Source organism: Ranitomeya variabilis, chromosome 6 (genome assembly GCF_051348905.1).
Source record: "Ranitomeya variabilis isolate aRanVar5 chromosome 6, aRanVar5.hap1, whole genome shotgun sequence".
Lineage (NCBI taxonomy): Eukaryota > Metazoa > Chordata > Amphibia > Anura > Dendrobatidae > Ranitomeya > Ranitomeya variabilis.
In genome coordinates, this window is record NC_135237.1 from 157,620,834 (window position 1) to 157,647,307 (window position 26,474).

General features: G+C 44.4%; 1 protein-coding gene across 1 annotated transcript in view; it reads left to right on the forward strand.

Annotated features, from left to right (window-relative positions):
• Window positions 1-22,058: 22,058 nt before the first annotated feature.
• The window catches only part of LANCL2 (LanC like glutathione S-transferase 2), an 80,643-nt gene continuing 76,227 nt past the window's right edge, over window positions 22,059-26,474 (forward strand). Inside the window, exon 1 of the mRNA XM_077269150.1 lies at window positions 22,059-23,740. Coding sequence (XP_077125265.1) covers window positions 23,546-23,740 — 195 coding nt within the window. The 5' untranslated portion in view covers window positions 22,059-23,545. The remainder of the gene's footprint in view (window positions 23,741-26,474) is intronic.

Here is a 26,474-nt window from a genome sequence, read left to right on the forward strand (position 1 = left end):
GCTCATATTCATAGCCTGGGGAGATCCATGGGTATTAACCCCTTCTTAGGCTATAAACATTGGCCTCCAGTCGCTGGCTTTCCCTCTCTGGATTGGAAAATTATGCGGGAGCCCGCAACATTTTTTCCCCCCAAAATAATCTTTTATTAATTACATACATGTCCTCTAATTTGCACACACACTATACTAATTGTATTGATCACTGACATATACAGTACATATCTAACTATTCTGCATCTACTTAGTGTATGTAAACCATGTCTTCTATCCTGTCGGCTCCAGCAGTGATTTTAGAGAGGCTGACAAATGAATTACCGGCTATTCTTCTATGTATCTCTCTCTGCAATATAAAGACTATATATATATACAGTGTGTATATATATATATATATATATATATAAAACCATATGCAAGAAGAAAGAGAAGGCACTCACCGATCTAAATTTCCCAACTTTATTTCATCTTAATGTTAAAAAAATTCCATGGCCGGGGGAGTGAGGAGCGGAGTTCTTGTGAGCAGGGATAGACGATGGCCGTTTGTGCTTGCGCTTCCACGGGTCAGTATTTTTTTAACATGAAGATGAAATAAAGTTGGGAATTTTAGATCGGTGAGTGCCTTCTCTTTCTTCTTGCATATGGTCATGGATTTTCGTGTTTTTTCAGAAGAGCACCTATGATCTTGATGCATGGCTGATGCTAGGACTATTATTCATTAATACCTGAACCCGAAATTTTTGGATAACCTCGTTTCACAGACAGTGCCGTTCGTTTTTGGTCTTCTTGGCGTTAGATATATATATATATATATATATATATATATATATATATATATATACACACACCCACTAGCTATTGAACCTGTTCTACGCCCGGGTGGCGAGCATTTATATTGGTATATGGTCTCCATCCTGGTATGCGCCTCTTCCATCCTGCCCCCTAATCTTGTCATGTGCTGCTACCATCTTGCACCCCCATCCTGTCATACGCTGCTCCCATCCTGCGCCCCCTTCCTGTCATGTGCAGCCCCATCCTGCGCCCTCATCCTGTTTTGTGCGCCTCCATCTTGTCATGTGCTACTCTTTTCCTGTGCCCTCATCCTGTCATGTGCTGCTCCCATCCTGCGCCCCCATCCTGTCATGTGCTGCTTTCATCCTGCGCCCCATCCTGTCATGTGCTGCTCCCATTCTGCGCCCCCATTCTGTAATGTGCTGCTCCCATCCTGCGCCCCCATTCTGTCATGTGCTGCAACCATTCTGCGCCCCCATTCTGTCATGTGCTGCTCCCATCCTGTGCCCCCATTCTGTCATGTGCTGCTCCCAACCTGCGCCCCATTCTGTAATGTGCTGCACCCATTCTGCGCCCCCATTCTGTCCCATCGTTGATGGCCCCCATAAGATGCTCCATAGCATAATATGCCCCGTATGCTGATGCTGCGATTTAAAAAAAAAAAATGACAGACTCACCTCTCGTCGCTGGGCGCCGAGTGCCTAAGCAGGCGGGAACACCAGCGCACTATGGGGGTCAGGTGCTGGAGTCGCCGCTGGCTAAGGCCCCCGGTGTAACAGCTTGTCCCTCCCCCGGCCTGTGTCCCTGGACTGCTATGTAATCAGGCTTGAGTCAACAACCAGAAGGGGGAGCTTTCCCTCATGGAGGGATGGATCCCAGGACACAGAACAATAGACTCATGTGTTGGCTGATTCAATTGTGTGGTGACTTGCGAAGGGCTGGGATCGTATGCTGAGGCGAGATCCTGGTGCCCGTGTGTGGAGGATTAAAAGCTGCCACGTGGAATGGTGTTGTGTCCCTCATCTGCTGGATCCAGTAAACCCATCCCAGGATTATTTTTCTTTTCCCTGGCTTCGGATTGCCAGGTGGCGCCCCCGGATCTGCTCCCTTTGTGTGGACTCATTGTAGACTAATTACGGACGCTGCAGAATTACTTTGATTTGTGTTGTCCCAGTTCCCTGTTCCGATAAATTTTATTGGATTGATTACTGGCGTGGTGTCTCTTCCTGCTCTGTCGCATGCCCCGTCACACCCGGCACTTGCGATATTCACCTGTCCCTGTTCCACCGCCGCGCGCCACTCTGTCATCCGTGTCCTCTGGCTGTGACTGTTGAGGCAGGGGGCGTGCACTGACCACGTCATCGCGCCCTATGACCTGAACGTCACAGCCAGAGGATGCGGAAGACCCGGCGGTGGAACGGGGACAGGTGAATATAGCATGGCTCACCCTCCCCCTTCATACTCACCCTCCTGGTGCGTCTCTGCTTCTCCGTTGGAGATAGCGGTATGCGTTCAGTGCTTACTCATACCGCGATCTCCTGGGCCACAATCCTCCTCCCCGGATGTGTCACACTGTGGGATCCAGACTGTGCAGACGCGTCGCGCTTGCGCAGTCTATAAAGGCTTTGGACAGAGTGACGCTATCAGCGTTATAATATATATATATATATATATATATATATATATATATATATATATATATATACAATGGTGTTCAAAAGTCCTGCATAGGCGTGAAGAAAACTATATGTTTCATACTTCTGCATCTCTCTGTGGCATTGAGTGAACAAGCTTCTGCAGATGTTCACGAGTGATGATGTGGTTCCAGGCCTGTATCAGAGCCTCAATCACCTCACTCTTGGTCCTTGGCTGTTTTCTAGATATCTCTAATGATACCTTGTGCCACAAATTTTCAATTGGATTGAGGTCCGGGGACTGAGCTGGCCAGTCAATAGTAGCCACCTTGTTCTTTTTTTTCCTTTCCGTTACTGTCTTAGCTCTGTGACAAGGAGCATTATCATCCTGGAAGATGTAATCCCCTGAAAAGAGGTGTTGAGCAGAAGGAAGCATTTTCTTATTAAGGATGTCTATGTATTTTTTTGCATTAACCATACCCTCCACAATATGAAGCCTTCCATCACCATTGGCTGCCATACAGCCCCAGACCATTACTTTCATCGGATGTTTCACAGAGAAGCTCAAACACTCTGGCTTGTACTCTTCATGTGGGAACCTTCTCACATAAGACTTGCCATCATTTCCTAAAATGCAGAAAGTGCTTTCATCACTAAATAGCACTTTTTCCCACTCCTCCTTCCTCCATTTTAAATATTTCAATGCCCACAGTTTTCGCCTTTGTCTTTGTATGGCTGTCATCAATGGCTTCTTTTGGGCCTTGCACCCTCTCAATCCTGCTTCCAAACATCTCTTCCTAACAGTTGATGTTGCTACCTCAATATTGCACTTTTCTTGCCATTCTCGCAGAAGCTGAGGAGAGGTGAGTTTTCGATTGGCAAGGGATGTTCTTATGAGTACTCTATCCTCCCTTTTAGTTGACTTTCTGGGCCAACCAGATCTGGGCCTGTCCTGGGTAATTCCAAGCTGCTTATGTTTCTGCAAAATTCTTACGACTGTACTCTGATTACAGCCGACCTTCCTTGCGATCTGAGGGCCAGTATAACCCTCTTCATGTAGCACCACAACTCGCACACGATCCTCCGCTGAAAAAATCTGAAGGCTCCCATCATAAAACTCTACAGTATGATTCAGCTAGATAGACCAACAGATAAAACAAACAAACAAAGCAGCAGATGGGATGTAATGTGATTGGCTGCCATATCCAGGTTATGATTGGTCACAAGAACCTCATCTGTGATTGGCTAATTTTGGATCTGAAGCTGTACAATATTTAGTTGTGCTTTCAATTCCCATATTGTTGCAATAATATCAGGCAAAACTGCTTTAAAAGCTAAAAATATTACAGGGAGAGAATGCAAAATTGTATTCTGAACAAAACCATATATAATATGTCATATTAGCATTGAAGATATTCGACAGAAAACGTTTAAAACTTGAAAAATCAATTTATCCTATACCTATGCAGGACTTTTGAACACCACTGTATATATATACTGTATATATGTATACACACACACACACCACACATTTATTCTATGTGTATATCTCTATTCTATCGTAATCTAACCTGTCACTCTGATTAAAATGTACGTGGCTGATCATTTGCCGGCTTTTTATCTAGCTATCTAGAATATACAGTGGGGCAAAAAAGTATTTAGTCAGTCAGCAGTAGTGCAAGTTCCACCACTTAAAAAGATGAGAGGCGTCTGTAATTTACATCATAGGTAGACCTCAACTATGGGAGACAAACTGAGAAAAAAAAATCCAGAAAATCACATTGTCTGTTTTTTTATCATTTTATTTGCATTTTATGGTGGAAAATAAGTATTTGGTCAGAAACAAAATTTCATCTCAATACTTTGTAATATATCCTTTGTTGGCAATGACAGAGGTCAAACGTTTTCTGTAAGTCTTCACAAGGTTGCCACACACTGTTGTTGGTATGTTGGCCCATTCCTCCATGCAGATCTCCTCTAGAGCAGTGATGTTTTTGGCTTTTCGCTTGGCAACACGGACTTTCAACTCCCTCCAAAGGTTTTCTATAGGGTTGAGATCTGGAGACTGGCTAGGCCACTCCAGGACCTTGAAATGCTTCTTACGAAGCCACTCCTTCATTGCCCTGGCGGTGTGCTTTGGATCATTGTCATGTTGAAAGACCCAGCCACGTTTCATCTTCAATGCCCTTGGTGATGGAAGGAGGTTTGCACTCAAAATCTCACGATACATGGCCCCATTCATTCTTTCATGTACCCGGATCAGTCGTCCTGGCCCCTTTGCAGAGAAACAGCCCCAAAGCATGATGTTTCCACCACCATGCTTTACAGTAGGTATGGTGTTTGATGGATGCAACTCAGTATTCTTTTTCCTCCAAACACGACAAGTTGTGTTTCTAAGAAACAGTTCCAGTTTGGTTTCATCAGACCATAGGACCTTCTCCCAAAACTCCTCTGGATCATCCAAATGCTCTCTAGCAAACTTCAGACGGGCCCGGACATGTACTGGCTTAAGCAGTGGGACACGTCTGGCACTGCAGGATCTGAGTCCATGGTGGCGTAGTGTGTTACTTATGGTAGGCCTTGTTACATTGGTCCCAGCTCTCTGCAGTTCATTCACTAGGTCCCCCCGCGTGGTTCTGGGATTTTTGCTCACCGTTCTTGTGATCATTCTGAGCCCACGGGGTGGGATTTTGCGTGGAGCCCCAGATCGAGGGAGATTATCAGTGGTCTTGAATGTCTTCCATTTTCTAATTATTGCTCCCACTGTTGATTTCTTCACTCCAGGCTGGTTGGCTATTGCAGATTCAGTCTTCCCAGCCTGGTGCAGGGCTACAATTTTGTTTCTGGTGTCCTTTGACAGCTCTTTGGTCTTCACCATAGTGGAGTTTGGAGCCAGACTGTTTGAGGGTGTGCACAGGTGTCTTTTTATACTGATAACAAGTTTAAACAGGTGCCATTACTACAGGTAATGAGTGGAGGAAAGAGGAGACTCTTAAAGAAGAAGTTACAGGTCTGTGAGAGCCAGAAATCTTGATTGTTTGTTTCTGACCAAATACTTATTTTCCACCAGAATATGCAAATAAAATGATAAAAACACAGACAATGTGATATTCTAGATTTTTTTTCTCAGTTTGTCCCCCATAGTTGAGGTCTACCTATGATGTAAATTACAGACGCCTCTCATCTTTTTAAGTGGTGGAACTTGCACTATTGCTGACTGACTAAATACTTTTTTGCCCCACTGTATATATACATTTTGAAGAATATTACGTTTTAAAACTATGTGTAAATGATTAATAACATTTCTGTATGTAAAATCTCATGTTAAAATCGCACTGCAGTCGGATGTAGATCGGGTGTTAGGTGTGAGAAGTCAGATTGTACTCGCACAAAAAACGCCTGACACTCACATGACACTTGCATTGCACTCGTCAGACTTTCCTAGTGTGTAAATCGCTCGTGTGTCTCCAGCCTGTGTATGTAATAGTGGTGTGAGATCAGTGGCCAAGGTCATTTAACCCCTTAAAATTCAGTTACTTATTCAAATCATTAAAATCAATGCCAACTTTGATGCCAATTCTCACGGCCAGAACCCATTTGGGAAAAGCTAAAGTGACATGAATTTCATGCAGGGCATCAAAATGCATGTAATAATGGTGTCAGATCAGTGGCCCAAAGGCATTTAACCTCTTAAAAAATCACTTACTTATGCAAATATGTGAAAATGGGCTGTTTGCCCACTTTGATGCCAGTTCTGATGCCCAGTACCCATTTGGGCCAGGCTAAAGGGACCTGAGTTTGATGCAGGGCATCACTATCTGTGAATTGTAATCGTCAGATCAGTGGCCCAAAGTCATTTAACCCCTTGAAAACACCAGTTGCTTATTCAAATCTGTGAAAATGGGCTGTTTGCCGACTTTGATGCCAATTCTGGTGCCCAAAACCCATTTGGGCCAGGCTGAAGGGACCTGGGTTTGATGCAGGGCATCACTTTCTGTGTATCTTAAGTGTCAGATCAGGGGCCTAAAGGCATTTAACCCCTTAAAAACATCAGTTACTTATTCAAATGTGCGAGAATGGGCTGTTTGCCCACTTTGATGCCAATTCTGGTGCCCAGAACGCATTTGGGCCAGGCTGGAGTGACTTGGATTTCATGTGGGGCATCATTAGGTATGTTAATCAGGTGTTAAATCAGTGGCACAAAGGCATTTAACCCCTCAAAAATAGCTGTTACTTATTCAAATCTGTGAAAATGGGTGATTTGCCCACTTTGATGCCAGTTCTGATGCCCAGAACCCATTTGTGGCAGGCTGGAGTGACATGGATTTCATGTGGGGCATCATTAGGTATGTTAATCAGGTGTTAAATCAGTGGCACAAAGGCATTTAACCCCTCAAAAATAGCTGTTACTTATTCAAATCTGTGAAAATGTGCAATTTGCCCACTTTGATGCCAGTTCTGATGCCCAGAACCCATGTGTGCCAGGCTGGAGTGACATGGATTTCATGTGGGGCATCAGTAGGTATGTAAATCAGGTGTTAGATCAGTGGCACAAAGGCATTTAACCCCTTCAATACCATACCTCAGTGCCCACTTTGATGCCCATTTTTGTGCCAGCCTTCTAAATTTTGTATCTGTTTTAAAGTGTATTCACAAAAGGACACATGACCGCATATTATTATATACTCAGAATGGTTTATTTTTATACAAAAAACTGAAAAAAACAGAAAATAAAAAATAGCCGAATAAGAAACTGCTGAATAAGAAACCAACTTCAGCCCGAATAAGAAACTGAACGAATAAGAAACCAACTTCAGCATCGTACCATAGGGGCACATTCACAGAGAGAGATGAGATAGGGGCTCATTCAGATGGAGCGATGATCGCAGTCGTAGCGCACTCACCGCCGTAGCGTCCTCCATAACTGCTTTTCTCCTCTCGGCTATCTGTCCTGAGTGTTCAATTCCTTCCTGGGCATGTATATACTCCCCCCTGCCTTAATCACGCCCTCTGGTGAAATTTCTGGGCATGTATACACTCCCCTTCTCGGCATGTAGTCACTCCCCGCTGCTTTAATCACCCCCCTTTGCAGAAATGAAGACGCCCTGAAATTTCTGAGCATAGTAACGCCCCCCTCCCTTTGTCACGCCCCCTCCCTCACTATTGTGGTTTTAACCAGGCCCCCAGGTGCCATACTCACGCCCGTCCCTGAAATTTTCAGGCATGTTGCCGCCCAGAGCTCCTCTTCTCTCCACCCTGCATCTTCAGCTGTTGCTTGGCCGTGATTGGTCAGTTTGCGCCACGTGACTCCGTAGCCTCGCCCATCCCTACTATCTACGACATGCCGACAAATTTCAGAACACCGGGGTTAATTTACCTGATCCTCGGATTGGAAGCTGGGCCATTTCCATGGCCTTTAAATAGTTCTCCTGATCATTGGGCGTCGCCGATTATAGCTTCTGTCTTGCGTTGTTATCTCGGTCTGGAGTGGAGAGCTGGTGGTTGGAGATTCGTTGCTGGTGGTGTATATTCCTTTTTTCTTATTTACTCCTTCCTATATTTGTGTTTATTTTGCCCTGCACATTTATAGTGTATTCCTGAGTGTCTGCGGCGTGGTGTATATTTTCCTTTATCCTTGTCTGTGCTAACTGTGAGTATTACCTCTTCACTGGGTGGTGGGTGGAGGTTTTAGCCTAGGGCTGAGCTCAGGAGTTAGGGTGAGGTTCGAGGCCTGAACATGCACACCATCAGTGTAAACTTCAGGTAGAGGGTCAGTCAGGATTTCCCTAGTCTTAGGGAAATTGCAGGAGCCCGGGTTATTAGCTCTCGCTCACCTAGTCTCTCCCTGACACATGCAACACATTCACACTCCAGGCCACCAGGGGGAGCTTTTGATCCTATTTACTATGTGACTCCCCATATATATGGTAGCTTGTAGGGAATGTTAGTGAGTTCTTGCCAGGAAACAGAATGGAGCAGTCTGAGGCAGAAGAAGGTGTACGGAGCTGTGTAGCCGCAGTGCTGCAGCTCCTGGAAAGAGATAATACGAAAGCCAAATATATTGCAGTGAGCGTGTAGGAGAGCGAAGCACAGGAGAGGAGCACCAGTGGGAGACCAGCCACAAGAAGTCTGCCTCCTTCTGAGGCGCAGAGACCGGGTTGTAAGGCCCTCTACAACTTACATCAGAGACCGGCAGCACAGCTGAACTCCAAGTTACCTCTCCGCCTTAATACCCAGGAGGCACGGTGACACCCATAGAGCCCGGGGCATGCTAGAGTCCCTATAAACAGGCTCAAGTCACCAGTCATACGGGTTATGTCCTATCCTATACAGGGGACAGAGAGAGAACATCTGTGAGGACCTTATCTGAAGCCATAGGCAGTAAGGGAAAACACCACAGCGCTAGAGGAAGGCTTTGATTTCCACCTGGAAAAAGGGACTCCTAACTTGCCTCCAAGATGGCTGGATCCTACCTGTCCTGTGATCTGGTATCCTGGACTGTGGCTGCCTGAAGTCTTCAGTAAACAAGGTAGAGACTGCAAACCTGTGTCCTCGTTCCTTACTGCGACATTTACCATCTTCTATCTACACACCGGGAGCCCTAGGGATATACTTCACCTGTGGGAAGTTATACCATCTAGCTGCCATAGCATCACCCCAGAGGACCCCTTAAAGCAGCGTCGGTCCCCACTGACCGAATACCACAGGTGGCGTCACGAACATAAACTTTATTCCCTTTAAAGACCTTTCCCTTTTACATGGGCGCCCAGGGCCACGGACCGGGTCACCACCGTGACATCCCCCTGTGAACTCAGGACCCGGTACCGAGTACCCCACGGCCCAGGCGGGGAGACTCATCTGTGTGTGTGTGTGCGGAGGTGTGTGTGCGGAACTGTATGTGTGTGTGTGTGTGGGGCTGTGTGTGTGTGCGGGGCTGTGTGTGTGCGGGGCTGTGTGTGTGCGGGGCTGTGTGTGTGCGGGGCTGTCTGTGTGCGGGGCTGTCTGTGTGCGGGGCTGTCTGTGTGCGGGGCTGTGTGTGTGTGCGGGGCTGTGTGTGTGCGTGGGGCTGTGTGTGTGCGGGGCTGTGTGTGTATGCAGAGCTGTATGTGTGTGTGCGGGGCTGTATATGTGTGTGCGGGGCTATGCATGTGTGTGCGGGGCTGTGTGTGTGTGTGCGGGGCTGTGTGTGTGTGCGGGGCTTTGTGTGTGCGAGGCTGTGTGTGTGGGTATGCAGAGGCTGTGTGTGTGTGCGGGGCTGTGTGTGTGTGTGCGGGGCTGTGTATGTGTGTCAGGTATCGTCCGATGGGACAAATAGTCCCATCCGGCTATGCCTGCTACAGTGACAGGTAGCCGGATGATGAAACAGTAGTAGTCCCATCATCCGGATATTGTGTTCAAGGGTTAAAAAACAAACAAAAATAACACACATATATACATACAGTACATACAACATACAGTACATACCATACACCTAATCACGGAAGCCCTTGATCACCTGTAAAAAAACCAATAATAATAAACCAACAATATACTCCCTGATCCGATGTAATCCATGTAATAACGAGTGTCCCACGACAATCTCCCGCGGAGAGCTGTCACATCGGCAGATGCGACCGCTCTCCAGGGGCTTCGGGATACAATGACGGGAGGTATCCTTCCGCACTGTATCCTTCCGCCGCTGTGAGTACAGTACAGGAAAATTCTCACACAGCAGTGCCGTAAAGTGAGAGGCCATTGAACCCTCAGTGATAACATTGCAGGAGCCATTGTCTCCTGTCAGTGTGTCACTGGAGGCCTATAGAGCTGTCACATCTCCTGATGTAACAGCTCTATATGGGAGATCGTCGTGGGACGTTATTAATTGGACTGCGTCGGACCATGGAGTATTTTTCTTGGTTTATGATTTTTTATTTTTTGCAGGTGATCGATGGCTTCGGGGAATTAGGCGTGAATCTTAACCCTCTACCACTCCAGCTCTATTTCCCGCAGAGTGCCACCTCCTTTTGCTTCACTGACAGCCTCTATGCTGTGTTTCCTTCTGGAAAAAAGAGCTGTAAGTCGATCAGGAAGAGGTGGCACTGTGGGGGTATAGAGCTGGAGTAACAGATCTACTCCCTCATTTGCATATGTATGCAAACTTATTTCAGATGAAAGAACTGAACATGTAAAAATATTGCTGGAATTGTCTTTGAAAGAGCTACATGGGCATATACATAGATTCAGACACCTTACTCGTTCCCTATGGGACTTGCGAACTTGTGCGGCACTTGCAGTTTTGCACTTGCGGTGAGACAAAAAAAACACTGCTAGCAGCGTTTTTTTCCATTGCTGCAAGTACCGCATTTGCCAGATCACGGAAAAACTGCAAGTGCCGCACATGTCCGCAAGTCCCATAGGGAATGAATGATGCCGAAAGCAGTGTTGCCGTAAGTGATGCGTTACAAGGCAGATGCAGAAAAACTGCCGGATCTGCCGTGAATGCCAAAAATCGCTGATGTGAAAGTAGCCTAAGTCACTGCTGACAGTGTTTGCATTAGTCATACTCACCAAAGGGAGAGGCAGCACGAAAAGTGCCTAGGGCAGCAGGAACTCTAAATACGGCCCTGGCTGTGTTAATTGCTCAAACTCTAGTTATGGTGTTTTCATTTATTATCAGCAATTTGCATCAGCTTATTCTCTCTTATTGGACTCATATCTAGCTCCTTTGAGCTTTTGAAGGGCTGTTCATATAGATACCAATTTTTTTGCATTTTCTAGGTTTATTATACCACCTTTTGGGAGTATTTCAGGTGGCAGGCTATATTAAGAGCCATTTGATAAATGTGTTCAGGTCACATGTGTGACCGTTTTAAATGTTTTTAATATGTGTTGTGTAGGTTTCTTGTGTTCAATACAGATTTAAAATTTCATATTGATCCATGTTTCAGGTGATCCCCTTTGTTGTGATCTATTCCTCTTGCTCTCTTTATACAACTGGTTGTAGCATGGATCAGGTTGGATCTGTGTATTTCTGTGGTACCCCCTCTTATTTATCTGGCTAAACCACTGTTTGGGCGCATGGCAGAGCTTGGAAGGGAAGGAGCGCTGTTTGACTTGTCAATGCAAAATTGACTGGAATTGAGATGGGACGCAATGTCGCGTTTGGAGAGCCCCTGATGTGCCTAAACATTGAAACCCCCCACAAGTGATACCATTTTGGAACGTAGACCCCCTAAGGAACTTATCTAGATGTGTGGATTCGGGCCTGCATGGAGGAGGAGGTAGGAGACCCTCGGAGCAACACGATCACATCGCGTTGCTCCAAGGGTCTCAGGGAAGCACGCAGGGAGCCCCCTCCCTGCGCGATGCTTCCCTGTGCCTCCGGAACCCTGCGATCATGTGATTGCTCCTGGCAAATAGTGCCGAATGTCAGCTGTAATAATCAGCTGACACCCGGCGGCGATCGGCCGCGCTCCCCCCTAATGGGGGGAGCGCGGCCGATCGCCTATGACATACTATCCCATCACTGGGAATTAAGTCCCAGGTCACCTCGACGGGATAGTAAGTCATATGGGATAAAGGGGTTAAAGAAGAAGTTACAGGTTTGTGAGAGCCAGAAATCTTGCATGTTTTTAGGTGACCATTACTTATTTTCCACCATAATTTGCAAAATAAATCTTGCCAAATCAGACAAGGTGATTTTCTGGATTGGTTTTTTCATTTTGACTCTCACAGTTGTGGTCTACCTATGATGTCAATTACAGGCCTCTCTAATCTTTTTTTTAAGTGGGAGAACTTGTACAATTGGTGGCTGACTAAATACTTTTTGTTCCCACTGTATATCTTAATATTTTAATTAATATCTTAATTATATTAATGGGAACTTTTCAGAATATTTTCCCAGGCTTGAGTTCATATGAGTTCATCCAGCAGAGGGCGCATCACCGCGACTCGAGGTAACTACAGTACATTCCCCTGCATTCCATTCATTCACCAAGTTTTACAGTCAGGAGCACAGCTGCATTAGCAGAGCTCCTGGGTGTAAAATGATTTAACCTCTTCAGATGGATTTACAGCGTGGGACAAGACTGAACGACGGAAGGTATGGAATATTGTTGTTTGTTTTTTTAACAAGGGTCTTCAGGTGGATTAAGAGTATAATAAAATATTACAACACCATGTGTCTTTATTTCATTAAAATACTTTTTAATAATGTGTGTGTTTTATTAACCATTTCGTACTATTGGATTAATAATGGATAGGTGTCATAATTGACGCCTCTCCATTATTAACCTGGCTTAATGTCACCTTACAATAGCAAGGTGACATTAACCCTTCATTACCCCATATCCCACCGCTACACGGGAGTGGGAAGAGAGAGGCTAAGTGCCAGAATAGGCGCATCTTCCAGATGTGCCTTTTCTGGGGTGGCTGGGGGCAGATGTTTTTAGCCAGGGGGGGTCCTATAACCATGGTCCCTCTCTAGGCTATTAATATCTGCCCTCAGTCACTGGCTTTCCCACTCTGGCGGAGAAAATTGCGTGGGAGCCCACGCCAATTTTTTCCGGGATTTAACCCTTTAATTTAATATTTAGAGACCCCAAATTTTACACAGAGACACTTCTTACATTAGTAAAGGGGAATATGTAATAAAATAAGGGATATGAGATGGTTTACTGTATGTAAACCATGTCTCATATCCTGTCGGCTTTGTGAAGGAGATAGGAAAAGCTGGCAATTGAATTACCGGCCTTTCTGCTATCTAGCGCTGAATTAAATATATATATATATGTGTGTGTCTCACTGACATATATATATATATATATATATTTTATGTGTATACATTTATTCTACCTATTCTATTCTGTCAGTGTGATTTTACTGTACACCGCACTGAATTGCCGGCTTTACTATAGAACACCGGTGCGTATTTCTCGCAAGTCACACGCATGGTCCGTGTGTAATCCGTAATTTTCTCGCCCCCATAGACTTTCATTGGCGGATTTTTTGCGCAATACGCTGACAAACGCAGCATGCTGCGATTTTCTACGCCCGTAACATGCCGTATATTACGGATGCGTAATATACGGCAGATAGGAGCTGCCCCATAGAGAATCATTGGGCCGTGTGCAATGCGTATTTTCTGGACGTATTTTCTGCGCTCATACGTCCGGAAAACTCGCTAGTGTGACGCCGGCCTTAGTTGTTAGCACTAAAGTTCTGATTTTTACTGAGGAAATATCTTCACTACAAAGCTATGAGCTGAATTTATACCATCACCATCAGTTTGGGCTGACAGACTCCCTTTAATATTACATATGTGCATGCAAATAACAAATTAAAATGTGTACTTACCTTAGTGACCACTAGATGTCAGCACAATAAGCCTATACTGTGTATACCTTGCCACATGCTTCTTGGCTATCAGTATAAAATGCAGTAATCAGATGGAGCAGGGTGAATATTCATAACTGGATGTGGAATTTAGGATAAAAAAAAAACCAAAAAACAAAAAAGGGGGAATAGTGAAGAATTCTGGACAATGCTATTCTAAAATTATTGCCATGGGTCACGACCCTGTTTCTATGGTAAGCTATTATTATTATTATTATTTATTTTTAGTGCACCATGGTGCTGTATATGAGAGGGGTTTACATACAAAATATAAATACAAATGTCAATGAACAAACTAACAGTGACAGTCTGGTACAAAAGGGAGATGACCCTCACAGGCTTACAGTCTACAGGGTAATGGGGAAGAAGACAGTAGATTGAGGGGGCTGCAGCAGCTCCAGTGGTGGTGACGTACTAGCGGGGTCATTGCAGGCTGTAAGCTTTCACCAAAAGATGGGTTTTCCAGTTCAGTCTGAAAGTTCTGAGTCTTGGAGACAATTGGACGTGTTGGGTCACAGAATTCCAGGGGATGGAGGATCCTCGGGAGAGATCTTGGAGGTGATTGGGTGAGGAACATACAAGAATGAAGGAGAGAAGGAGGTCTTGGGAGGACCAGAGATTACATGTGGGAAGATATTGGGAGATTATTTAGGAGATATACAAAGAAGACAGATTATGGATGGCCTTGTAGGTCAGTGTTAGAAGCATAAACTGTATATGTTAGGAAATTGGGAGTCAATTAAATGGGTATTCCCATCTCCAAGATGCCAACCAAATATGAAGTAGATGTAATAATAATAATATTAGCAAACACCTCCAATAATGTAGTATAGTTTTTCTGATTTGCTATCTGTTTCCTCATATGAATGGATTGCAGGACCTTAGGTATCCATGGTTACGACCACTACCAACTAGCTGTCACTATATCAGTTTTCATAACCATGGATACCTTAGGACTAGGTCCTCCAATATCCGCACATACAGAAAGAGAGATAGCGAATCTGATGAACTATACTACATTTCTAATAGGAGGTATTTGCTATTATTATTATACCTACTACATATTGGGATAGGATATTGGAGAGGGGAATGCCCCGATTTGCTGAGCAAAGAGGAAGAGGAATAGGAGAGGGGTGAATTAGTCTGGCAGCAGAGTAAGGCTATGTGCACACTTTGCGGATTGGGGTGCAGAATTTTCCGCACAAAATCCGCATCTCCTGGCAGAAACCGCAGGTGCGGATTTGCCGCGGATTTTGTGCGGTTTTGATGCGGATTTTGTGCGGATTTTCTCGGTTTTTACCTGTGTGGATTTCTATTATGGAAGGGGTCAGAAACGCTGCAGTACCGCACAAAAGAAGTAGCATGCTACTTCTTTTGTACCGCAGCGGTCTTAATGCGGATTTTTCCGCACCATTAGCACAGCTTTTTTTTCCAATTGATTTACAATGTATTGTAAATCATTGTGCGGAACTGCAGCGTTTCTGCGCTGAAAAATCCGCTGCAGATCCGCACAAATTCCACATCGTGTGCACACAGTCTTTTAACGGTATGTGCACACGTTGCAGATTTCCTGCAGATCTGCAGCTTTTTTTCCCGCGCAGAAACGCTGCACAGTACAATGTAAATCAATGGGTACAAAAAAAAGCTGTGCGGAAAAATCAGTGCAGAAATGCTGCGGATTTAAAAGAAGTGCATGTCACTTCTTTTGTGCGGATCTGCAGCGTTTCTGCACCCTTCCATAATAGAAATTCATCAGTGGTAAAAACCGCAGAAAATCCGCATCAATTCCGCGGCAAATCCGCACAAAAAAAGCGGCAAATCCGCAGCTGCGGATTCTGCCAGGAGATGCGGATTTTGTGCAGAAAATTCTGCATCCCATTCTCTACATGTGCACATAGCCTTAGGACAGACTGGAGAGGTGTGAGAGTGTTAGGCTGGGGTCACACATGCGTGTTTTACGTACGTAAGAGCGCATAAACAACGTCCGTAAAACTCGCATTACATACGGCACAATGCTTCTCAATGGGTCTAGTCCTATTAGCCGTATATTACGGTTCAGTATTATACGGCTTTCTACGGCCGTACAAAATCGCAGCATGCTGCGTTTGTCAGCGTACTGCGCAAATAATACGCCAATGAAAGTCTATGGGGGCGAGAAAAATACGGATTCCACACGGACCAGCAGTGTGACTTGCGAGAAATACGCAGCGCTGTTAGTGAAAAGTCGGAAATTCAATTGCCGGCTTTTTCCTTCTCATGCACAAACCCGACAGGATATGAGACATGGTTTACATACAGTAAACCATCTCATATCCCCCTTTTTTTTGCATATTCCACACTACTAATGTTAGTAGTGTGTATGTGCAAAATTTCAGCGCTGTAGCTGCTAAAATAAAGGGTTAAATGGCGGAAAAAATTGGCGTGGGCTCCCGCGCAATTTTCTCCGCCAGAGTGGTAAAGCCAGTGACTGAGGGCAGATATTAATAGCCAGGAGAGGGTCCATGGTTATTGGCCCCCCCGTGGCTACAAACATCTGCCCCCAGCCACCCCAGAAAAGGCACATCTGGAAGATGCGCCTATTCTGGCACTTGGCCACTCTCTTCCCACTCCCTGTAGCGGTGGGATATGGGGTAATGAAGGGTTAATGCCACCTTGCTATTGTAAGGTGACATTAAGCCAGATTAATAATGGAGAGGCGTCAATTATGACACCTATCCATTATTAATCCAATTGTAGGAAAGGGTTAAAAAACACACACACACATGATTTAAAAGTATTTTAATGAAATAAACACAGCGGTTGTTGTAATAATTTATTGTTCTCGCAATCCATTTGCAAACCCTCGCTTGGCAAAATAATAAACGCACAAGATACATACCTTATGATGTCAGATAACGTCCAACGATGTAATCCATCTGAAGGGGTTAACTAATATTACAGGCAGGAGCCCTGCTAAATGCAGCTGTGCTCCGTGCCTGTAATCCCCGGCGAATGAATGAAATGTAGGTCATTGACCTACATTTCCTTCAGTCGCGGTGATGCGCCCCCTGGTGGATGTCCTCATATGACCTGGAGCGTGGGAAAAAGTTCCCAGGCTGCAGTTCATGAGAACATCCACCAGAGGGCGCCTCACCGCGACTGCATGTAAGTATAGATCACTGCTTTCCTTTCAGTACCCGGGGATTACAGGTACGAGCGAGAGGTTTATCGCAGCTCGTGCCTGTAATATTAGTTAACCCCTTCAGATGGATTACTTCGTGGGACATGATCTGACATCAGAAGGTATGTATCTTGTGCGTTTATTATTTTGCAAAGCGAGGGCCTGGAAATGGATTGCGAGAACAATAAATTATTACAACAACCGCTGTGTTTATTTCATTAAAATCCTTTTTAATCATGTGTGTGTTTTTTAACCCTTTCAAACAATTGAATTAATAATGGATAGGTGTCATCATTGACGCCTCTCCATTATTAATCTGGCTTAATGTCACCTTCCAATAGCAAGGTGGCATTAACCCTTCATTATCCCATATCCCACCGCTACAGGGAGTGGGAAGAGAGTGGCCAAGTGCCAGAATAGGCGCATCTTCCAGATGTGCCTTTTCTGGGGTGGCTGGGGGCAGATGTTTTTAGCCACGGGGGGGGCCAATAACCATGGACCCTCTCCTGGCTATTAATATCTGCCGTCAGTCACTGGCTTTACCATTCTGGCGGAGAAAATTGCGCGGGAGCCCACGCCAATTTTTTCCGCCATTTAACCCTTTATTTCAGCAGCTACAGCGCTGAAATTTTGCACATACACACTACTAACATTAGTAGTGTGGAATATGCCAAAAAAAAGGGGATATGAGATGGTTTACTGTATGTAAACCATGTCTCATATCATGTCGGGTTTGTGAAGGAGAAATGAAAAGCCGGCAATTGTATTACCGGCTGTTCACAGATATCGCGCTGAATGAAATCTAAATACAGAATATATATATATATATGTGTCTCAATGACATATATATATATACTGTATATATGTTTTAATGAACATTTGAGCACATAAATCCATTAGATGTCGGTTTTGCAAGCCTGCGCGAAAATCTCGCAGTACGGATGCCATACGGATTACATACGGAGGATGCCATGCGCAAAATACGCTGACACACCCTGACTACGGATCACTATTTTGGGAACATTTCTCCGTATTACGGCCGTAGTACGGACGTATAATACGTGGCGTATTGTCTTACGCCATGTGTGACCCCAGCCTTACTTGGGAGGCCACAGGAGGATAATGCAGTGGGAGATTTTAGTAGATTCGGGATTGAGGAAAGGATGAATTCTGTAACTATTTTTGAGTTGAAGGCAGGAGGTGGTGGTAAAAGCTTGGATGAAGGACAGGACAGAGTATATTCTTGTGATTTGCATTAGATGGTATATACATATACCTTACACACCACACACACAGCACTGAGCAAAAGTTTTAGGCAGTTGTTGGTAAAATTCTGCAAAATATGAATCGTTACAAAAGTAGAAGTGCTGTTAGCTTATTTTTATCAATTAATAATTTAATTCATCAACCATTTAATGAAGATCTTTCACCAAATTTTTCATGTTGAACTGGACATGCGATATTTATAATAGACACTGCAGAGAAGAATACTTTTTTAATTGTGCTTTTATATTGTAAAGATATAAGCAATCAAAGTATTTGACATTTAAACAGTGCATTTCATGTGGCACTAAAGGGCGTTAGCCTTATTTAACCTATTCAATAAATCATTTTAAAAAAACTAAGTGGGTCCCCCATATTTTTGATAACCGGCTATGGTAAAGCAAACAGCTGAGGGCTTATATTATCAGGTTGGGAAGGTCCCTTGTCATTGGGCCCTTCCCAGCCAAAAAATACCAGCCTGCAGCCACCCCAGAATTAGCTCATCACATGAGATATGCCAATTCTGGTACTTTTCCCCACCCTTCCCGGTTGTCCTGGTGCGGTGGCAATCGGGGTAATGGTATTAGTACTGATGACAGCTGTGATTTGTCAAAAATCACAGCTGCCATCAACTCCTGGGGTTAGTAATGGAGAGGTGTCTATCAGACACACCCATTAAATTAATAACCCAGTAATAAAATTATACACAAAGGAAAAAAAACACTTTATTTGAATAATGGCTCTCCTTCTCTCTCATCCAATTTATTGACAATAAAAATCCTATGTAGGTCCGACATAGTCCATCTAATCCAAAGTAGCCCAGAAAAGGATACCTGAAAAATATAAGAAGGCAGAAGAAAAAACTAAAGACAGTTCATCGTTCACCAATTTATTACCCAAAACATTCATACAAATCTCTGCCGTATTCTACGTTCCCCAATGTCTTCGGTGTCTGTGAATAGCAGTAGACTGCTATTCACAGGCGTTGGGTACTCACAGTGCTCATCAGCGTCACTGGATCCCGCTGCGCTCAGCGAGACCCAACAAGGCTGATGAATGCTGTCATCACTACCCAGCGCCTGTGAATAGCGGTCACTTTACTGCTATTCACAGATGCAGGGAACATCGGGGAACATGGACTACGGCGGAGCGTTGTGGGAACATTTTGGGTAATAAATTGGTGAACAAGGGACTGTCTTTTGTTTTTGTTTCTGTCTTTTTATGTTTTTCAGGTATCCTTTTTTGGACTACTTCAGATATGGTGGTCTCTGGCGGACCTGCATGGAATTTTTTTTTTCTTTCAATAAATTTATGAACAAGGGATAGTATGGGAGAGTCTTAAGTCAAATAAATTGTTTTTTTCTGTGTGTATGATTTTATTTTTTATTACTGGGTTAGAAATGGGGGTGTTTGATAGGCACTAATGATGAGCGAGTGTACTCGTTGCTCGGGTTTTCCCAAGCACGCTCGGGTGGTCTCCGAGTGTTTGTAACTGCTCAGAGATTTATATTTTGTTGAAGCAGCTGCATGATTTATGGCTGCTACCCAGCCTGAGTACATGTGGGAGTTGACTGGTTGCTAGGGAATCCCCACATGTATACAAGCTGTCTAGCAGCTGTAAATCATGCAGTTGAGGAAACGAAAACCAAATCTCCAAGCAGTTACAAATACACGGAGACCACCCGAGCAACGAGTATACTCGCTCATCACTAATAGGCACCTCTCCTTTACTAAACCCAGGGGTTGATGGCAGATGTGATTTTTGACAAATCACAGCTGTCATCAACCCCAATTACCAGTACCCTGATTGCCACCGCACCAGGGTAATTGTGAAGAGCCGAGCAAATCTCTAGAATTGGTGCATCTCATGTGATGCATCAATTCTGGGGTGGCTGCGGGATAGTATTTTTAGGCTGTGAAGGGCCCAATAACCAGGGACCCTCAAGGCCTGATAATATAAGCCTGCAGCTGTGTGCTTTACCTTAGCTGGTTATCAAAAATAGGGAGGACCCACATCGTTTAATTTAAGTTTAAATAGGGCCATGTGAAATGCACTAAAGTGTGCAAGTTTATTACATGTAGGGGGTTAATGAAATTATGTGTCTACAGGATATCTATATATTCTATTTATCTATTATAGCTATATCTGTATATAAGAATGCTTTATTAGGCTGTAGCTGTAAATTAGATAGGAAACTACAGTATGCAAAAGATGATGTTAAAAACGCACTGCATACTGATTGCATACACGTCATACAGATCTTAGGTGAGAAAAATTCTACTCGCATGACACTCGTCCTACTCTCCTGGATCAACACTGGAGTGATTTTTTTACGACCATGTGACTCCAGCCTAAAGGAGTTGTCCACCTTTTTGGGGTCAACTTTTCTTTCTTACTTAAATGCGTGCTATCCGATGTTTTATAGGACAGCACTCAAACCAATGTTATTCTATGGGATGCTGCATTCTATGTTATACTATGGGGCAGTGCAGATTTGCGGGGGGGGGGGGGGGGGGTTCTCACGTTGATTCGGCATGAAAAAAATAAACTGCAGAATGCTGTGAGTGACACTTACTATTACATAGTTACGACACGGTCTTATCCTGCTATTGTTAGTACAACTTGAAAAAAATCTTATACTACCACTTGCGGACTTAAATTATTTTGGCCGCATGAAGAGACCCATATATATATTTAAAATTACAATCTTTATTGATCTGTATCACATAAAAACAAAACAAGACCAGACATTATCAGACATAGTGTCCAAGGAATGGATAGATATAGCTCAAAAATGTTTTTGCTAACAATATATAGCCCAAATTGGATCAATGCCTAACCACTGCTTATTACAGTATTATTGTTAATATCCTTCACCCTAAAGACATACAGGTTATAGTAAACCATATACAATGTCTCCCTTGATAGTAAATGGACACCAGATATTATTTATAAATCCAACATATGCAGCCGCTGTGTATCTAATGCTATGCATGTATTACCAATGTCCACAACATAGTAGAGAGATTTCCTACATGATCAAGTATATGCGGCTACTATAAATCCAAAGCCATAATTACCTACGGAGTGAAATCCCCAAGGAAAAGCAGCGGTACCAGGTGAGAGCCCACAGATCCAATGTTGTGGACATTGGTAATACATGCATAGCATTAGATACACAGCGGCTGCATATGTTGGATTTATAATTAATATCTGGTGTCCATTTACTATCAAGGGAGACATTGTATATGGTTTACTATAACCTGTATGTCTTTAGGGTGAAGGATATTAACAATAATACCGTAATAAGCAGTGGTTAGGCATTGATCCAATTTGGGCTATATATTGTGAGCAAAAACAGGTTTGAGCTATATCTATCCATTCTTTGGACACTATGTCTGATGTCTGGTCTTGTTTTGTTTTTATGTGATACAGATCAATAAAGATTGTAATTTTAAATATATATATGGGTCTCTTCATGCGGCCAAAATAATTTAAGTCCGCAAGTGGTAGTATATTGTATTGAAGTGCCATAACTTATGAATTTGAGGACAATTTGATAGCATTTGAAAAAAATCTTGTCTGATATTAAAAAGGGGATTCATTTTAGGATCAAAAAATGAGCATTTCCACAAGGTAAAAAAGGCATACTTATAGGAAGTGACAGGTGTTCAAGACCGCGCCATTTACCCCATTCCTGACCATGCACATCTTTCGTAAATGTGGTTTAAATTTCTTTCTCGTTCGACTATTCCAATAATTTTTGCATCTTTCGTTTTTGATATATGGGACTTCATTTTCACTTTATTTGTATATTATTGTCATGCTCTTTTTTGTATAATATTGGATGATACAGGTGAGAAAATGAGTGAAATTCGTGCTAGTTTTCAACTTTTTGATGGCCAAAATGTAACACTAAAATACATTTAAAAATGTGTTCTCCTTTCTGTAACAATTATTTTTTCTCCTGTATATAAATCTAGCCTTGCAACAACTGAGTGTGGTCCTCAAGAAGACTCCCATAGGGAAGCGTTGAGATCCAATCTAGTCCAGAAGACAAATTTATGTACAAATTAGTGGGGGCGCTCTCTCGGGGACGGAGGGGCTCGGGAACAAAAGAAAATCAATGCCAGATTCAAGAGAAAGCGCAATTCACACAATGCAAAAAAAAATCACATATTTATGACAAGTGACGGTGTCTTCTTCAAGGGGAAAAAATGTCCTTTTGTGCTTTTACCACAAGTCCAAGAATATTTTTCATCGTTGAAAACATTTATAGAACTGTCAAGAGATGAAATGATCTTGAAGACGTATTCTCACTTGGCGGCACTAGTGTCATGTCTTATTGTCTGTAGCCATGAGCATCTGCGCCTGGCACCGCACCGCCAGAACCCTGGTATCACCTCATTGTACCACCCTCATAGAAAGGTAGAGGCTGTGAGCAATGCCCCGCGTGCCAAGAGGTGATGATGGCTCCGACATCTGCTGAAAGCTGCCATGGAGGACAATTGTGCACTGTGTGTGGCTGCAGCCCTCCTCCCCTGAGCCTGTCCTACCCACTTATTCATCTGTGGATCACAGGGAGGGAACACAAATTCTACACAGCCCCTCCAAAGACAAAGGCACAGAACTGAGGATTTGGGGAAGTCTCTGCAGGGCTGCTGGATTCATGAATGGGGGAATGCTGTGCTGGTGCTGCTGCTCATTTGCCTGAATGAAGGCTGGACATCTCTGACATTGGCATCTGCTCCTTCGCCTGCCTTCTCTTGCATTGACTTGTATGCATCAGTGAACCCTGCTGTGGATGTTGGGGCTCCCTGTACAGAGGGACGATCGGTGGGGTACACAGTGCTGGAAGGTCTGAGGATGAAGAACTTTTCTGGCTGAATTGCCCTGGATGCTGCACATAGCTGGCACTGGTGTGGTGCCCTCCTAGCTGCTGGGTGATGGAGCCTGATATGTGCTGGATGATGGAGCCTGATGTGTGCTGGATGATGGAGCCTGATGTGTGCTGGCTGCTCATCGGTGCAGTGTGAGACGTGTGCTGTCACCACAACACTCCCTTCCTCTTGTCATGCACCGACCATGATTGTCACGATATCATAGCACTATAGCTGCAGCACGATAGCGCGGCTCCTATACACAACACCCTGACACGTGTGCAGCAGGTCTCTCGGCATAGATGCCAGCCTTCCCGTGTGGCACCGTGCCCTCCTGCTGTGTGTGGTGACAGCAGCTGCAGCAGGCAGACAGCGGCGCACAGCTCAGCCGGGACGCGTTGCAGTAATTAGCAGGGTGTTTTGTCCCTGCCTGCTCTCCGTTGGGGAGATGGGAGAGAGCATGTCTAAGCGGCTGAAGCTGCAGTTCGGCGGGGAGGCGGAGATGGAGGAGCGCTCGTTTAATAACCCGTACCCGGACTACCGGCCTCCACCCGACACTGTGGAGCAGGAAGAGGGAGAAGAAGCAGAAGCCGCCTCGGCCGAGCCGGAGGGACTGGAGCTGCCGTGTGACAGAGACGGGAAGGTAAGCTATCTCTGCCCGCCGCGCCGCCTGTGTATCGTGGTTGTGCACTACCACGTGACGTCACGAGCCCCGCCTCCCTCCAGACACTACCACTAATGGCCTTTAACCCCTTCCTTCCTGCATTTTAATGACAGGTTCTGTTTGCTGTTTTTTTTTTTATCTGTGACTTTTTTTTTTTTTGCATTTCCTTTTTCTGTTATAAATACAGCATTTTTTTTTTTAACCCAATAAGGTCCATAGACATAGTTTTACCAGAGAAAGATGGCGGAACAATTACAAGTGCAGTGAAAAAATAAGCAATTTTGCCGTTGTCTTGAGATGTTCGTTTTTGCAGCGTTCATTGTGCGGTACGTGTGAGCTGCCGAGTCTCCAGCGCGGTCCGATTATCCTATATGTATTTACTGGTTACAATACAGTCCGGATGAAGGACATTTCGGGACATTTCTTCTTTTCCATCGATGGCGCTGGATGGGAACCTTTTTTTGGTGCGTTGATGCTTTTCCTGACCACACTTTGGCTACGTTCACATTTGCGCTGCGTCGGGCGCAGGTTCGGCGACGCATGCGTCATGCGCCCCTATATTTAACATGGGGGCGCATGGACATGCGTTGTCTAGCGTTTTGTGACGCATGCGTCATTTTTGGCGCAAGCGTCAGGGCGCAGAGGATGCTGCATGATGCAGTTTTTTTGCCCCAAAAATGGACGGATGCGTCACAAAACGCAAATGTGAACGTAGCCTTGGGGTACATACAGCGTTTTCAGAATCTTTAATTGCTTTTTTTTTTTATCAGTACCCGAAAAACAGCAATTCGCATGTTATGTTTTACCATTAGCTATTCACATTTGGGGGAGGGGCGACTTGAACCCTTTTATAGATAATATATATATATATATATTTTTTTACATTTCTAATTAGTGTGCTAATGGACTTGAACCTGTGGTTTGATCACCTACACAGTAGATTGTGAAGTTTAGCACAGTCGGACCCCTTTAATCACATTCCTTCGGGGTGGGAGAAGAAGGCTGTCAGAATTGGTGGCCACCTTGTTGAATCCTTGTATGTGCCGTCATCATGTTGGTCAGCGACATTTAAGAGGTAAAGCGCCTCTTACTCTTGGGTGCTGGGTATGTAGCACAGTCTGCACCCGCAGTGCACGGAGGTCCATATAGTGGTGCCAGACGTACATGTACTGCAGCGGTCACCAAGGGGTTGACATACCTGGAGGATGAGTATTACTTTTTTAAACACTTATTTGGCATTTTTTCTGATTTTTTTTATCATTATGACTCTTTTTTTTTACTGATTTGTTTCCCTTATAATTGGAGCTGTGATATCTTCTCCACTTATAGGGAGAAGACGGTCCTAGCAGCATGGTCAAATGATCCCTGGGGCAAATAGAGCAGCAATGCCTGCCGCTGCTTCCATTGTATAGAGAGATCAGAGAGGCAAAAACTGTAAAATACCACTCCTGGCTATCATTGATTGCAAGATCAGCCCTTATTACAGAGAAGACAGCATTATTATTTATTAACTTATTATACTGGAAGACAGTAGGCAGGAGTAAATCCCTCATACACATTAAACTAATGTCGTCTGAATGTGATAATATCGTCAGGTTTGGCAGACAGTCTGATTGTCAATTGATGGTCGGGAGGGATGTTGGTCGGGCATGTATGCTTTCAGACTGACTATCACATTATTCTACCATAGATAAGTTTCCGTGAGACGGTGCTAGTGGGGAAGTCACCGAGTTCATGGCTGTTCAAACCGGCTGGGAACGGAGCCTCATTGACCATAGGTAACCTCGATGACGTCACCTCCAGTCACTGAGGCTGCGCTCGCAGTTCAATCATCAGTGGTTCTCAGCCTGGACGGTCGCATTTTGGCACCATCCAAGTTGTAAACCAATTATCCCCCCGACATGGATTATGGTGTGGGATAGAACAACGGAGAGGTGAGGGATATTGTTGTCGGTCGGTCAGGAGGCGACCCAGGACTTAAAAAAAACCTTGCTCAGGTGCCGCCCCCCATATCATCCCCGCCCTAGGCACGTGCTCTCAAGTGCCTAGTGGCAAATACGGCCCTGAGGATACCCTTGAAAACCCTTGTGCAAGTATGTTAGCACAGCTGAAAACAGTTTGGCTGGTTAGAGAACCTATAAAACTGACTTTCCTTTGAACTAGTTGAGAATCTGGAGCATTACATTTGTTGGTTCAATTAAACTCTCAAAATGGCCAGAAAAAAAAAAGAACAACTTTTATGTGAAACTCGACAGTCTATTCTTGTTCTTAGAAATGAAGGCTATTCCATGCGAGAAATTGGCAAGAAACTGAAGATTTCCTACAACGGTGTGTACTACTCCCTTCAGAGGAGAGCACAAACAGGCTCTAACCAGAGTAGAAAGAGAAGTGGGAGGCCCGGCTGCACAACTGAGCAACAAGACAAGTACATTAGCGTCTGTAGTTTGAGAAATCGACGCCTCACAGGTCCTCAACAGGCAGCTTCATTAAATAGTACACTCAAAACGCCAGTGTCAACATCTACAGTGAAGAGGCGACTCCGGGATGCTGGCCTTCAGGGCAGAGTGGCAAAGAAAAAGCCATATCTGAGACTGGCTAATAAAAGGAAAAGATTAATATGGGCAAAAGAACACAGACATTGGACAGAGGAAGATTGGAAAAAAGTGTTATGGACAGACGAATCCAAGTTTGAGGTATTTGGATCACTCAGAAG